The 14,829-nt window shown below is 38.0% G+C and overlaps 1 protein-coding gene across 3 annotated transcripts in view; it reads left to right on the plus strand.

Annotated features, from left to right (window-relative positions):
- marchf6 (membrane-associated ring finger (C3HC4) 6) overlaps positions 1-6,627 on the plus strand; it is a 90,226-nt gene extending 83,599 nt beyond the window's left edge. For all 3 annotated transcript variants that reach the window (XM_048555359.2, XM_048555376.2, XM_048555368.2), the window contains exons 23-26: positions 1,566-1,655; positions 2,343-2,475; positions 3,361-3,496; positions 6,093-6,627. In XM_048555359.2, the coding sequence (XP_048411316.1) occupies positions 1,566-1,655; positions 2,343-2,475; positions 3,361-3,496; positions 6,093-6,177 (444 nt within the window). In that variant the 3' untranslated portion in view covers positions 6,178-6,627. The remainder of the gene's footprint in view (positions 1-1,565; positions 1,656-2,342; positions 2,476-3,360; positions 3,497-6,092) is intronic.
- The last annotated feature ends 8,202 nt before the right edge of the window (positions 6,628-14,829 follow it).

Genomic DNA, 14,829 nt, shown 5'->3' on the forward strand with positions numbered 1-14,829 from the left:
GCCCTCTATACTGTCAACGACACCTCCAACCTTTGTGTCGTCTGCAAACTTGCTGACCCATCCTTCAATTCCCTCGTCCAAGTCATTAATAAAAATTACAAACAGTAGAGGCCCAAGGACAGAGCCCTGTGGAACCCCACTCACCACTGACTTCCAGGCAGAATATTTTCCTTCTACTACCACTCGCTGTCTTCTGTTGGCCAGCCAATTCTGTATCCAAGCAGCTAAGTTCCCCTGTATCCCATTCCTCCTGACCTTCTGAATGAGCCTACCATGGGGAACCTTATCAAATGCCTTACTGAAGTCCATATACACCACATCCACAGCTCGACCCTCATCAACTTTTCTAGTCACATCCTCAAAAAACTCTAAGGTTTGTAAGGCATGACCTACCCCTCACAAAGCCGTGTTGACTGTATTTGATCAAGCCATGCTCTTCCAGATGGTCATAAATCTTATCCCTCAGAATCCTTTCTAACACCTTGCAGACGACAGATGTGAGACTTACCGGTCTATAATTGCCGGGGATTTCCCTATTTCCTTTCTTGAAGAGAGGAATTACATTTGCCTCTCTCCAGTCCTCAGGTACGACTCCAGTGGAGAGCGAGGATACAAAGATCTTCGCAAGTGGCGAAGCAATTGCATTTCTCGCTTCCCAAAGCAGCAGAGGACAAATCTGGTCCGGGCCTGGCGACTTGTCAATCTTAATGTTTGACAAAATTTTCAGCACATCAGCTTCCTCTATCTCTATCCATTCCAGCATGCACACCTGCTCTTCAAAGGTTTCATTCACTACAAAGTTCGTTTCTTTCGTAAAGACAAAGGAACATTTGGTAAACTGGTTTTTCGAAAGATGTTATGGTGTTTCACCATTTGACCAAATGGACTAGTGGGAATTTCTATTTTAATGTCTCTTTCAAGACATCTGCACCTGTGACAAGACACTTTCTTCATTAGTGCAGTGCGCAGTCTAGACTCCTACCAGTTGAATTGAGCTAAAATGTTTCGGAAACTATTCAAGGATACATTAAACTGCCAGGGCTGTTTCTAGAACAAAATGTTCTAACATTGCACAATCATTCCATTAGTTGGTCTTCCTTTATGTGCAAGTCTGGCTCATAGGTGTGGTGGCTGATAAGACTGTGGAGGATTGTGCTGCAGTGCAACTCCATTTGTAGCACCTGCGCATCTGTGATTTTTCTGGTAATGTCATGAGCTAACAACTCTTGTAAAAGCGCAATGGGTCTGGCAGCATCTGTGAAGAGAAATTCTGAGCCAGACCTACTGAGCTTTTCCAAGAGTTCTCTCCAGGGTAACCAACACTTTACATGTGTGAAGTTATAACCATTTGTTACTTGCATACGTTGAAAATGGCAAGTCTTCAGTTGATTATGCTCTTGGATACTCCTTTTCAGAGACCTTCATCTGGTAGGTTTGGGTCATGTTCAGGTTTTGAAGATGTTCTATTCGGGAAAGCAGTTTGTGAGAGGATAAGCATTCTAATTAAGTATATAACTGTCTGTTGTTCCACTTCTTTGGATTCTGATGTTCTGTTTTTGTAACAGGATTGGGCTCTTGGTGTTCTCCATGCTAAAATAATTGCTGCTATAACACTGATGGGACCTCAGTGGTGGCTGAAAACTGTCATTGAGCAGGTACAGTTGGGGAGGGATAAAAAGCTTAAAATATGTATAGAAATTGTGGAGGACATGATTGCTATGTTGCTATCAATTCTCAGTTATTCTCCAAGTCAGCAACCAATTGCAACGTCTCAATTGAAACTAAATTACCAGTATTGATAGCAACTTGTGAAAAGGTAAAGAGTTTTCCATTGTCACTGTTGGGTACCGAAGGAGCTGATTCTTCATTTAAATTTTTAAAAAATATTTGCAGTTTGATTTAATTTGTTTAAGTGGAGGTCATCATTGCAGGGATGCTGAAGTAGAACTTTTTATAAAGTAGAATTTATATATTCAAGCTCATTATTTTGCGATATCACTGTGACCTACTCTGGTTTCAGTACAACACATGCAAGCTTTTTCTGGAAATTCCTGGAAGGATAGACTACATCCCCAAATTTTTGCCAGTTGTCACTTTAGACACGGTCGGCGTCAGTGATTAGAATGCATCTTAACTTGTGTTCTGTTGTTCTTGATCCCTGTTTGCTAAGGCTAGGAAATCAAATGTTGCCGGTTAATTACCTTGAAGTCACAGCATACCTATCCTGCACAAAGAGGTTTTCATACTTGTTTACAAGAAATTATGTTCCTAAGTAGTCAAAGTAATACAGTGCTGCTTCTGTGTAAACGTATAAATTCAGCGTAAATTTTTCCTCTTTTTAGGTCTATGCAAACGGAATTCGAAATATTGATTTGCATTTTATAATTTGCAAACTCGCAGCACCAGTTATTGCAGTGCTGCTGCTATCACTCTGTCTGCCATACGTCATAGCTGCTGGAATTGTACCCCTACTGGGTAGGTACTGAACCATCTGCCTGAGAATGCTTTTTCTCCAAACAATTTGAGAATGATTGCTTGCATAACATTGTGTTTATTGATACGCTGTTCTGCTTGAGAACTTGCTGGCTGAGGTTTTCTTTATTTAGATAATGAAGTTCAAAAATGGAGTGTGAATTGTTGACGTGTAGTGTACTCCCTCCAAGGGGTGGCAGTTTTCTTCGGAATTATCATAGTGATGTCACCACTATCTTGGATATTTTTGTTTGATAAATATAATGTACATTGTAATAGTTGAAACCATCTGCAGATAAGACAGTATAAGTAAATCCGTTTTATCTAAACATTTATAGTCTACATGTATATTTCATTAAGTTGCCTCCTTGGTTACCCAAAGTTCTGAAAGTGTTCACATGTTTGCACAGGATAGACAAATTACTTAGGTTTATCACTGATAGACAGTTTCTGCTTTGAAATATTGAAAAAAAAACTGAAGTAACAGACATAATTAAAATGTTTGAGTAAAGAATCTGAAACACACAAGTAGAAATTGCTGGAGAAATGCGGCAGGCCTGACAGCATTGATGGACAAAATTCAGAACTAATGTTTTGAGTCGAGTATCCCCCCGCCCCACTCCAGAGCGATTTTAGATCAGTGTTCTTTCTGCCTACAGATGTTGCCAAACCTGAGTTTCTTGAGCTGTTTCTGTTTTTGTGTATTTCAAATCTCCAGCATCTGTAGTTACTTTTTTTAAATTTGAGTATAGAAACTGTTGTTTCACACTTTGCCAGTGATTTTGAATCATAACCCAGAAATAAACTGCGTTGTTTTCCCAATTTTTGCACACACCGTATAGTCAGGATAAATTTTATGTTGCTCTTTGTTCCCACTGCAATATATAGGTGTAACTACTGAGATGCAGAACCTAGTCCAGCGTCGAATTTATCCTTTGCTCCTCATGGTTGTGATACTAATGGGAATCCTGTCCTTCCAAATCCGCCAGTTCAAGCGTCTCTATGAACACATTAAAAATGACAAGTAGGTATTTTACTGAACAGCTCACCATTGACGAAAGAATAAAAGTAGTAAAACATTTCTATTATTTTCTCAACATGAATCTTAGTTCAGTCAAAGATCCAGATGTGGTTTAATGGATACCTAGGATTGAATTCAAAGGTGTGCTAACTCACTAATGGAATTTTAATATTAACCTACATAGAAATTTCATCTGTTTTTGTGATTAGATTATGGCCTTTCACACACACTCATTCGTGGTTTATTAAAATTTGTGAAAATTTAAGTGAGCTTTTCATTGCTTTTTGATTTGACAGTGCATGTTGTAACTGAGTAACTGGGCCATTTGAGACCTCAGTTGTGCCATCTCATTTTCATGGAATCAGGGGAAAGATCTTTGTTCACGATTGGGAGCCATGGCCAATGGATCATTTTTGGTAGTGATGACTGAGGTGTTAAAACCTCAAAGTACAACAACTTTCTTTAGGCTTCAAAAAAGTGATTCGTGGTTCCTTAAGCACTAAGAAACAACCAAGAAACTGCACCATGTATTCCTTATCCTATTCATATTCATGAGCATGGAAATCATTTAAAGCACATGAGGAGGAGAATGCAGCCTGTTGAGGTGTGGAGAAATGAGCCTGCTCTTGGTATGGATCACCATCACTTACACAGGTGCACTGTACGCTGTTCAATAATTGGAACAAAAGGGTATTGCTTTCTTGTATTCACTGGTTTGTTGAAAACTGATATTCATTTGCCTCTTGGCTGAATTTGCTGCACCATTTGCCCATGTATAACAGTGGTGTTAATTAACCCGCTAATATTTAGTGGAAGCAATTTCTGCCCCAGTCTGTCTGCATAGACAGCTTCTAACTAACGTAAGGAGGGGGCCACAAGAGCTGAAAAGTAAAGCAGCTGAGCTGCAGGCACCACTGCATGGCACAGAACGTTAGTGGGCAAAATGTTGCGAGCATGAAGAGGAAAGGCATTTTCAACTGAATTTGTCGGGAAGCTTTGCGGGGAAATTGCCTGCAGAGACTGAAACATCTCTTAGGCAGCTAAACAACAAAACATGCTAGTGGAAACGTTCTGTTGTAAAATTGTCATGATACAATACAGATTTTTCACCTTGAGGCTCCCAACAAAACTTTGCAGAAATTGCTACCTGTTCAACCCCGTTGTCTAGAAAAGACCTTAAAGCTGCTTAAACAGATGCATCACATGTTGAGTGTTTTTGTAGTGTAATGGAATTATTTATTGTGTTCCAACTTTGGATCATTCTGATTCGGGATAGATGTTTTAAATCTATTTGGAAAGTAACACAGATACAAAGTAACCACTGCCTCAGGCAGTCTGTTGGGTTTGAAGAAGCAAATGGGACTAGTTTAGTTTTGGGAACCTGGTCAGCATGGATGAGTTGGGCCGAAACGTCTGTTTCCATGCTGTCCGACTCTGACTTATTTCCATTAAGGATAGGAGGGTTTTGAGGTGCCTGATAAATGTAAAGTGCATAATTCTTTGAAATTTACATCACATACAGACAGGGTGGTTAAGAAGGTATTTGACACACTTATCTTCATTGCTCAGTCCTGAGAGGCAGGATTGGGATGTCATGTTGAGGTTGTACAGGATCTTGAGGCCTCTTCTGGAGTACTGTGTGCAATTCTGGTCGCCCTGATATAGGAAAGATATTGTTAAACCTGAGGGGGTTCAGAAAAGATTTACCAGGATGTTGCCAGGAATGGATGGTCTGAGTTATAAAAGTAGACTGGATAGGCTGGGACTTCTTTCACTGGTGCATAGGAGGTACATGGTTGGCCTTATTGAGGTTTATAAAATCATGAAGGGGATTAGATAAGGTGAATAACAAGGGTCTTTTCCCTATGGTGAGGGAGCTCAAAACTAACGGGCATATTCCAAGAGGAGAAAAATTTTAAAATGACATGAGGGACAACTTTTTTTTAAAAACACAGTGGTTTGTGTGTGGAATGAACTGCCAGAGGAAGTGGTGGATGTAGGTACAGTTAGTGTTTAAAAATCATTTGGATAAGTTGATGAATAGGAATGGTTTGGAGGGATATGGGTCAAGCGCAGGCAGATGGGACTAGATTAGTTTGGGAACATGTTTGGCATGAACTTGTTGGACTGAAGGGTCTGTTTCTGTACTGCATGACTGTATAACTGTGACTGTGATGCCTCCCAGGATTCAAAAGGAATCATTAAATGAAAGATGAGCCTATTTCTGGAATGATTCCATTCTAGGTGGCAATCAGAATGAGTTTCAGTATCTCGTGCTTGTCAGGACATTGTATCTTCATTACCTGTTATCCTCTATTGTTGAAAAGAACAAAATTGTTTTGTTTGTAACATGGCCATTTTTAAGTCTGCACGTCTAGAAGTTGTAAAAAGAGAAGGGGTGGGCTGGATTTCTCTAATGCACACTATATGTAAACCAGCTTGTCATTTATGTCACACGTGGTTAACTCGATTAATTATGTAGCTAAATATTTTTATCAGTATCTTCAGAAATGTACCTTAAGTTGTTACGTTATTAGTTAAAAACTTTACTTGCTTTATGGTAATGTGTGTGTCCTTTTTTCTTTTATCTAAAACCTAGATATCTCGTTGGTCAACGGCTTGTTAACTATGAGCGAAGGACGGGTAAACAAACCATGACGGCACCATCACCTTCTGAAGAGTAGTGGGTGTTGACTGACCCTGCCATCCCTCCTATGTGCCCTTCTTTTTCCTTCTACTTTTGTTCTTCTCCCATCTTCACATGCAATTTTTGCTAAGGTCCAGCAAAGAAAGGCCCCACTTGGTCCTGTTTTCTTCCCCAGTCCTGATGATGATAACTGTATATGTGTAAATAGAATGAACATTCTGAGCCCCTTAAAGATAAATGAATGTGCATTGTAAATCTTAAAATATGTATATTAATTTATTAAATGTAGTCATCACTTTATTTGAACTGTTGTCCTACATTTTGGGAGTGACAGTGGCACAGAAGCAATACAGTGAAGATGTGTTTGAAGACTTATGAGCTCACTTTTTAAAAAAAATGTTCATATTGACTGGTGTTTTAATACTCTGAAATAAAATAACTCTTAAGCAGGGAAAAGCAAAACAAACCTGCGCAGGAATCGCAACAATTAATGTTCTCCATAAGATTCTTCATCTTCATGCAATAGTCAAACTTAAATAACATAATAGTTTCAAAATTTATTTGGAAGAAGATCCTTTGAGAGGTGCAGCATTGCAGTCTATAGTGGAGTGTTATACTAGTAATATCTCATGCTTTTTGTAGGTTGATTATATTTGCCAACAATGTATTCATCTTAAAATCTCCTTGCAATCTGTTGCAGATGTAATTCCAAAACATCTGTTTTAGGATCTCTTTTGCCATATCTTCATTTAACTTGTTCAATTGCTGTCTTTTCAGCAGTGTAAAGTATACTTATGATTGAGATTCAGGCTGTCTAGCTGAGGCAGAAACTTATAACCTAGTAATTTGTGGTGTCAGCGCTTAGATTAAAGTTTTTCAGAAATCTGATTTTTAGCAATGATCATCTTCATTCCATAAATGTCAAACACTCTGAATCAGAGTGTTCATTGAGTTTATATTCTGCAGAATATAATGCTGAGCAGCTGGTGATACTGCCTTTACTGGTTGTAGACTATGGTATATTTTACATAAGACCAAATGTGCGTGTGTGAGAGAGAGAGAGAGAGAGAGAGAACATTTTCAGTTTGAACTTCATTGCTAATACATATGCTTAAAAACAATTTGTCATTTTAAAGCTATGTATCACTAGGTGATGAAATCTGATATTGGCTAGATCTAAATACTAGTTAATGCTGTTTTCTCATTTGATTATATTCAACTTATTTTGATATTATATACTTTAAAAGAATCTGCAGAAGTAGAATGTTTTACACAAGCTATTGTTTGATCTGTAAACTCTATTTTCATTACAGCTACTAGTGAAAGGATGACATCATCAAGCTATGAAAAATTGTTTCTTAAATATTGTACAGTGCAGCTGATTTAAACTTGTGACTGCATTTGTGTGCAACCATTTTATGCAGCATAGCTGCAGTAAGTATCTGGTACTGACAAAATCTTGCAACACTTACAAGTTAAAATTTCAAAAATAACAAAGTCCACGGTAAAGGCTAACAGTCCAAATTTACTTCCCCTCAGACAAACTTGTTTTGTGTGGATCAACCCCAGCACCTTCATATGTATGCACTATATGGTTTAATTATCAGCCTGAAAGAGACAAGCCTTTTGAAAAGGGGTTGCTCCTTAGTTCAGATCTTCCTTGACCATTACAGCAGACTTGAATTTCAGAACCAGCTGCTTAGTCTAGCCTCTGTTGGAGGCTCAGGGTAAGTGTCATCAAACATTAAGATTCAGATTTAAAATGCCCAATCAGCAAGCGAGTGCTCTATCAATCTGACTACTGACTTTTCAACAAATGTCATTATTGTTAACTTAGTTCTTCTCTTAAGGGCAATATCAGTGTCAGTTTCTTGATTTCAAAACAACTTGTCTTGAAGGTGTAAACAATTGGAAAGTGAGTTCATGCAGTAAAGAGTAGGTTCACCCTTTTGGTGTTTGCACGGAACTGCTTTATCCTGTTTGATCATGGGCTTTCTTCTCAATTCAGAACTGCATGAGTATAAATCTAATCGAAATAATTGTCAGTGCAAGTTTTGGTCTTCATTGCTTTTCCTTGTGATAGCAGTTAGAAGGGTTTAGTGAGGCGAGGAGCTGTTACCATAGTGTTTTTAAAGGGGGGTGGGGGGTGAACTGTTTTTAGCTTCCATAATTTTGCCATGCTTCCATTAAGCATGTGTCTGCAATATAATGTTTGCGGATGTTGCTGAGGTCTGAAAATTTGTCCAGTTGCTATTTTGTCTGTGGATTGGAATGATTTTTCCATCTGATCAAAGAAGGCAGACCTCAGCACTGGTGAACAAATGAAGATGACTTCTGGGATGTACTGAATTGTCAACTGTAAATGTAATTTTTATTTTAACATTTAATACAGATATTAAACTATTCTGGAAAAATTTTGTATTTACAAAGGTGACATTTAGGATGGTATCATAAAATCTTTAATATTATGATGTGTCACAGATGCTTTCTCTATTTGCACCCCACTTTGCAGTATATAACAAGATTTAATAGACCGTTACTCTGCATAATTTTTTCTCTCCTCACTCACATTCTTATGCAGTCCCAGCAGGGTTACTCTGACTTTCTCCCTGTTCACCAGGAACATACTTGTTCATAGCCATAGAATCCTTACAGTGTAGAAGCAGGCCATTTGGACCATTGAGTCCACACAGACCCTCCAAAGACCCACCCCTTATTCTGTCCCTGCCTTTCCCACCCTAGACACTATGGGCATTTTAACATAGCCAATCTGTCTGACCTGCACGTGTTTGGATTGTGGGCGGAAACCAGAGTACCCAGAGGAAACCCACTCAGACACGTGGAGAATATGCAAACTCCACACGGACAATCCCCTGAGGCTGGAATTGAACCTGGTCCCTGGCACTGAGAGGCAGCAGTGCTAACCACCATGCCACCCTAAAACTAGCAGAGATGAACTTGCATTCCCTGACTAGGAATTGAACTGGGGTTGTGGCAGTGAGAGCGCCGAATCCTAACCACTAGACTATCAGATTGAAATTAATAATTGAGCATAAACTAGCCAAAAGTGATTTTAATTAACTTTTTGATCCATAGGAAGACATACATGAAAGTTAGAAGTCATGTAGATTATTAATAAGTTATGTGTTTGTAATCGAAGTTTATATCATTTTGAATGTGCTAACTGTGGTATCAAATTCTAGGATAGCAATAGGATCACTAAGAGATTGAAGTTGAGTTGGCATTAGTGTAGGGCCAGTGGGCTGGATGACCACCTGGGCTGCAATGTTTTAATTTTTGACCTGAAACACATGAGGGAAGAGTTAATGGAAACATGCAGCAGATGCTCTAGTCCAGACCAAACATTGCTCAGTGGGTTTGAATAGCTACCTCTGCCTGTTTAAATACACTTTCACATTTTCATTAATGGAAAGGCTTGAAGAAAATCGTTATATTTAGGACGCGAGTTCTGTTTTGCAAAGTCATCTCATGAGTAAATTGTGTCTTTAGAAATACAAGGCAGAACATTTCTTTCATCGTTCCAATTTTTGTACATATACTCTAGCTGCTGACTAACCAATTTCAGGATCTTGTTTTTGCCAATTAATCTCATCGTGAACCCCCTCTTTAGCACTTTTAACAGATATCCTCATTTCCTTTTATGAAAGGTGATGTGTTTTCATCTTTGCACATAAATTCCTGGTGTCATTTTATTGGGTTCCTGTTAGACCCAAATTGGACACATTTATCCTGACTGACCTAATTAGTAGTGTTTATATCGGCTAAACATCACTTCTGATTTTGTCCTCCAGTTTGCAAAATTTGGATAAGGTATTCTGTTCGATGGCTCAGTTTTTTCACCTTTACAAATGTGTGCATTTTGAACCCCAAACATTTCCTGTACTTTTTAATGTATTAACAATGTATATTTTTTAATTCTCCCATAATTTTGCCTACCATTTCTCAACATATTAAGTTTCATCTAGTGTCTTATTCCTGAAATTGTATCAGGTACACTTTTCTACTGTTGTCACTTCTTTGGGGAATACACAGGAAGGTGATCTTAAAAGATCAGACATGATCATATTGCATGGCGGAGCAGGCTCGAAGAGCCCTAGAATCTACTTCACCTATTTAATATACTCTTATTAAACTGTAGGAAGATTATCAAGCTTTCTATTCATTGTCATAGTGACACTGCTTGCTTTAGTATTGGCATGTTATGTGCTGAAAGACTATAGCCAGAGTAATATAAGTGACACTTTTGGAATGATGTGAGCATCATTGAAAGAGTGCAGAGGGGATTTATCAGAATGTTTCTAAGAATGAGGGATTTTGGCTGCAAGGGTGGTTTGAAGAAGATGGCCTTGTTCTCCTGGGAGTAACAGTGGTTCTGGTGAGATTTGTTGGAAGCATCTAAGATCATGACAGGCTTTGATAAATTGTGCAAAGAAAACCTGTTTTTGTTGGCTTGTCATACAAGTACTAGGTCCATAGATTTAAGGTTTTGAGTAAGATGCATGGGAAGTAAGGAAGAACTATTTTATGCAGCACCTACAATGTTAATAAAACTGGAGACAATTAACAATTTCAAAGGAAAACTGGATGAGCACTTGCGGGGAGTAGAATCTACACATAGCATGCCACAATGATGCTGATTCTTAGTAAAGAGCTAATTAAGTATATACTGCTTCCTGCTTAGTAAGATCACTTTGGTTGATTAATCTTGGTCGTTCAAAATTAAAGGATTTTTCGGCATTCAGTTGTTTGTTTCTGAGCACATTTCCTAACTGAACAACTTCCCACAAGCTGGCAGTGTCTTCTAGAATGGGGAATGAACTATGTAAATGTCAACCTTTGCAGTGACACCCATGAGATGTAAGTTTTTTTAAAAAATAAGACCAAAATCCTGCATTCAATCCATGATATGTGCCAAGTTAACAGGTCATGAATAGTTGCCAGAAGATGGCAAAAATCTACCAACATTGCTTTCAGTAACAGGTCATTTTTTTTTTAAAAAACATGATTACTTCAAGATATAATGGAAGAAAACTTACCTGATGCCACACAAACGAATTGCTGGTGATCTCTGAATCAGACAATTTGATTTTGCTTGAGAAAATCTATCTCTACAGACAGTTTTTACTTCAATACATGCCTTCCAGACCAAAGGCAATCCTGTTGTAGGGATAAAAATCATGCTGTGATTGTTAGAGGGATTGTGGTTAGTGAGAAATGGTAGGCAATCTGGATACATTTGCTTGCTTGATATAACATTATTTCCAAAATGGCTCAAGCTGTGATGGAAAATACTTTGGGGCCATGTCATTAGAGATCTACAGTACAATAAAATGTCCTTTGGCCCATTAAGCAAGCCCAAGCCACTCAAAAGTAACTAACATGAATACATTTCTGCATTTTTCTGCTCAGTGTGGAAAACTGTTGATCACTACCAAAGCATTTTGCCTGGATAAGTGTGAATGTTCACCAATTTAGACTTGATTCTAATTACGTCATTTAGTAATCCCTCTGCCTTCATGATTGAGAATTTTACTGTGAAACTGATTTTTAAGCTTGAGCCTCTACCTGGCTGATTCATTAATAGATGCACTAAGGTGGTTTGTCAAATGCTGGATACACCCACCAGGACAAGTCTCTTATGTAGAGAGAAAGTTAATGTTTTGGGTTCAATTAGATTTGAAATGTTAACTTTGTTTCTCTCTCCACAAATGCTGCCAGATCTACTGAATTTCTCCAACATTTTCTGTTTTGATATTACTAGGTTTATAAGCATAAATTTTGAGACCATTCAGAATCTTTTAAACTTCAATCAAATCTCACCCCTCGTTCTTATGACCTCCAATGAAAAATAAGCCCAGCCTGTCCAAACTTTACTTATACGGCAGCCTTCTCATTCCAGGTACGAATCTAGTTAACCTCATCTGAATCACCTCTTTCATTTGTATAAGGAGATGAAAAATGTATGCTGTTTGAGATGTGGTCTCACCAACATCCTCTAACAGAAACATTACATCCTTATGTAACAACTAAGTTATGGTTTATGGTCTACCCCATTACTTCATGCACGTTTCTTTTGATTACTTCATCTAAAAAATACATTGATCTTTGTCTTGAGCACATTAAACGACTGCACATCCACAGCTTGCAGGGTTAGAGATTACGAAGATTCTCAATCATATGTGAAGAATTTTTTTAATCCCACATCTGTCTCTTTATCCTGAGACTGTGCCTTCAGTTCTTGATGTTCCACAAATATATGCGAAAAACCCTATTTTTTAACATTTCAGTTAGGCCACTTCATTCTTCTTAAGCACAGGGATTTTTCAATGTACCATTACAACAAGAAGTGTCTACATTGTAATTATATTTCATGTCAAACATCCTCTGCTTCATACATCCCAATGGTTTTTACATGCTTCTAGCACTTCAGTAAACTCTAACAGGTGGGCATTGTGGACTTTTCCACTGATTCTTTACAGAGCTCTGAGCTTCATTGCATCACTCAATGTGGGCTTATATCCTGGCACGCTAATCTGCGACACTCGTCAACAGCTGTTTGCACTGAAAGGCCATGGACAAACCAGTGAGCATCTTGCTGAATTTATGGAGCTGCAACAGCTGTCAATGTTCCACTGAGGTTGTTCTAGGGACCTATACTGAGGGTATTGAATAAGTGTGAATCTGAATAAAAACTATTGCATCTCCATACCTGTCTGGTAAAACTGAAGCAACCACTTTAATGGCAGCGCATGAAGGATCTGACAAGAAAGGCCTTTCTCACCAAAAATAGAGCTATGTCTTGATGCTTTTATGTAATGAGGTATTCTGTCAAATTGCTTTAGCTGAAGAGAATAAAAATAGAAAGTGCTGGAAATAGTGGATCTGGCAGCATCTGAATGTTTTGAGTCCAATATAACTTCCTTGGAACCAAAGTTTTATTCCAAGGAAGAAAATTATTGAACTTCAAACATTTGACTAGCTGCCTCATTTCTGTAGATGCTGCAAGATTTGCTGAGTTTCTTCTGCACTTTGTTTTTATTTCGGGTTTTCAATTATTTGGTCTTATTTGACTGCATGGAATATAGGCCTAGCCAACTCAATATTCCTGTGTAGGGCGATTTCTTATTCCATTATTTGAACTTCTGTTGAACTTGTTTTCAGACATATAAATTACGTACCGTGCAAAACTACAATTGTTCAACTGTGCTCTCACCAAGTCACTATATAATTACAGTAAGACTTATACTCTCATCCCTTTGTGATAAAGGCTAATGTATAACTTGCATTCCAAATTCCTTACAATATCTACTTAATAATTTCCAGACAAGGATTCCTAAACCATAGTATCTATTTGTCATAGATAATGGGAACTGCAGATGCTGGAGATTCCAAGATAATAAAATGTGAGGCTGGATGAACACAGCAGGCCAAGCAGCAGTGCTCCTGAGATGCTGCTTGGCCTGCTGTGTTCATCCAGCCTCACATTTTATTATCTATTTGTCATAGTTTGTTACTGTTTAAAATATTCTTTTTTCTTTTCCTGCCAAAGTGGATAATTTGATGTTATCCTTGATGTTATCCTGAAGAAGGATCCAGACCTGAAACTTCAGCTTTCTTACTCCTCCTGATGCTGCTTGGCCTGCTGTGTTCATCCAGTTCTACATCTCATTATCTCTTGATGTTATCCTTGTTATATTGCACCTACCATCATCTTGCTCTTTCACTTTACTTGTCTATATCCTTTTGTAGGGGACTTGCGTTTTCACCAAAGCCTAATTTCTTTATTATTTAACTTTATATCATCCACAGGTCTTTAGACTTTACACTTGGTCCCCTTGTCAAAGCCATTGGTAGACTGTAAATGACTGAGGTTCAGATTTGTAGTACCCCAATAGATGCTACTTTCTAACTTGAAGATGAATCATTTATTGTTACACCCTTTTTCTATCTTGAGTATTCCTTAATCCCATGAGCCCTAATTTTGAATAATAGCCTATTATCTGGCATTTTTTAAATGAGCCACATCGCTGTATTGCTCTAGTCTCTTGAATCAGATAATTTGGATTTAAGACTTGCTGTCGGGCTTGAGCGCTGAAATCAAGTGTGGTAATCCAGCGAGTAGTGTTATACTGTTGAATGTGTCATCTTTTGGGTGAGATGTTAAACAGATATCTTGACTGCCCAATTGGCTATCCTGTCACAATTTTGAAAAAGATTGCGGAAGACCTACAATATTCTAGCCCAAAAATTATCTCTGTCTGGTTATCATTACTATGCTCTTTGTGAGAGTTTCCTACAGTACACTAGTATCTACATTCACAGGCTAGAAAATGCTTTGTAGTGTGCTGTGCTCATGAAAGGTGCTAATTAAATTTAAAACCTATCAATATTTTGTGAAAATACAAATGTACTACATCAATATATTGACTGCTCATCTTTATTACTCCTTAAGATCTTGGAAAACACTTTTACAGTGTTGACTGAATCAACACTGCTAACTCCTTCAATTCATTATTGCCCTTTTAAGTGCTTAGTTACCACATACTTAATATGTTGGCATCATCTCCAGTTCTGATGTTAAACTTACCGAAGGACATGACCATATTTTTTTCTCCTTTTTAAAGTCAGGATTCACAACATACAAATTTATGGGGATCATTTTGAAATT

This window comes from Stegostoma tigrinum, chromosome 2 (genome assembly GCF_030684315.1).
Source record: "Stegostoma tigrinum isolate sSteTig4 chromosome 2, sSteTig4.hap1, whole genome shotgun sequence".
Lineage (NCBI taxonomy): Eukaryota > Metazoa > Chordata > Chondrichthyes > Orectolobiformes > Stegostomatidae > Stegostoma > Stegostoma tigrinum.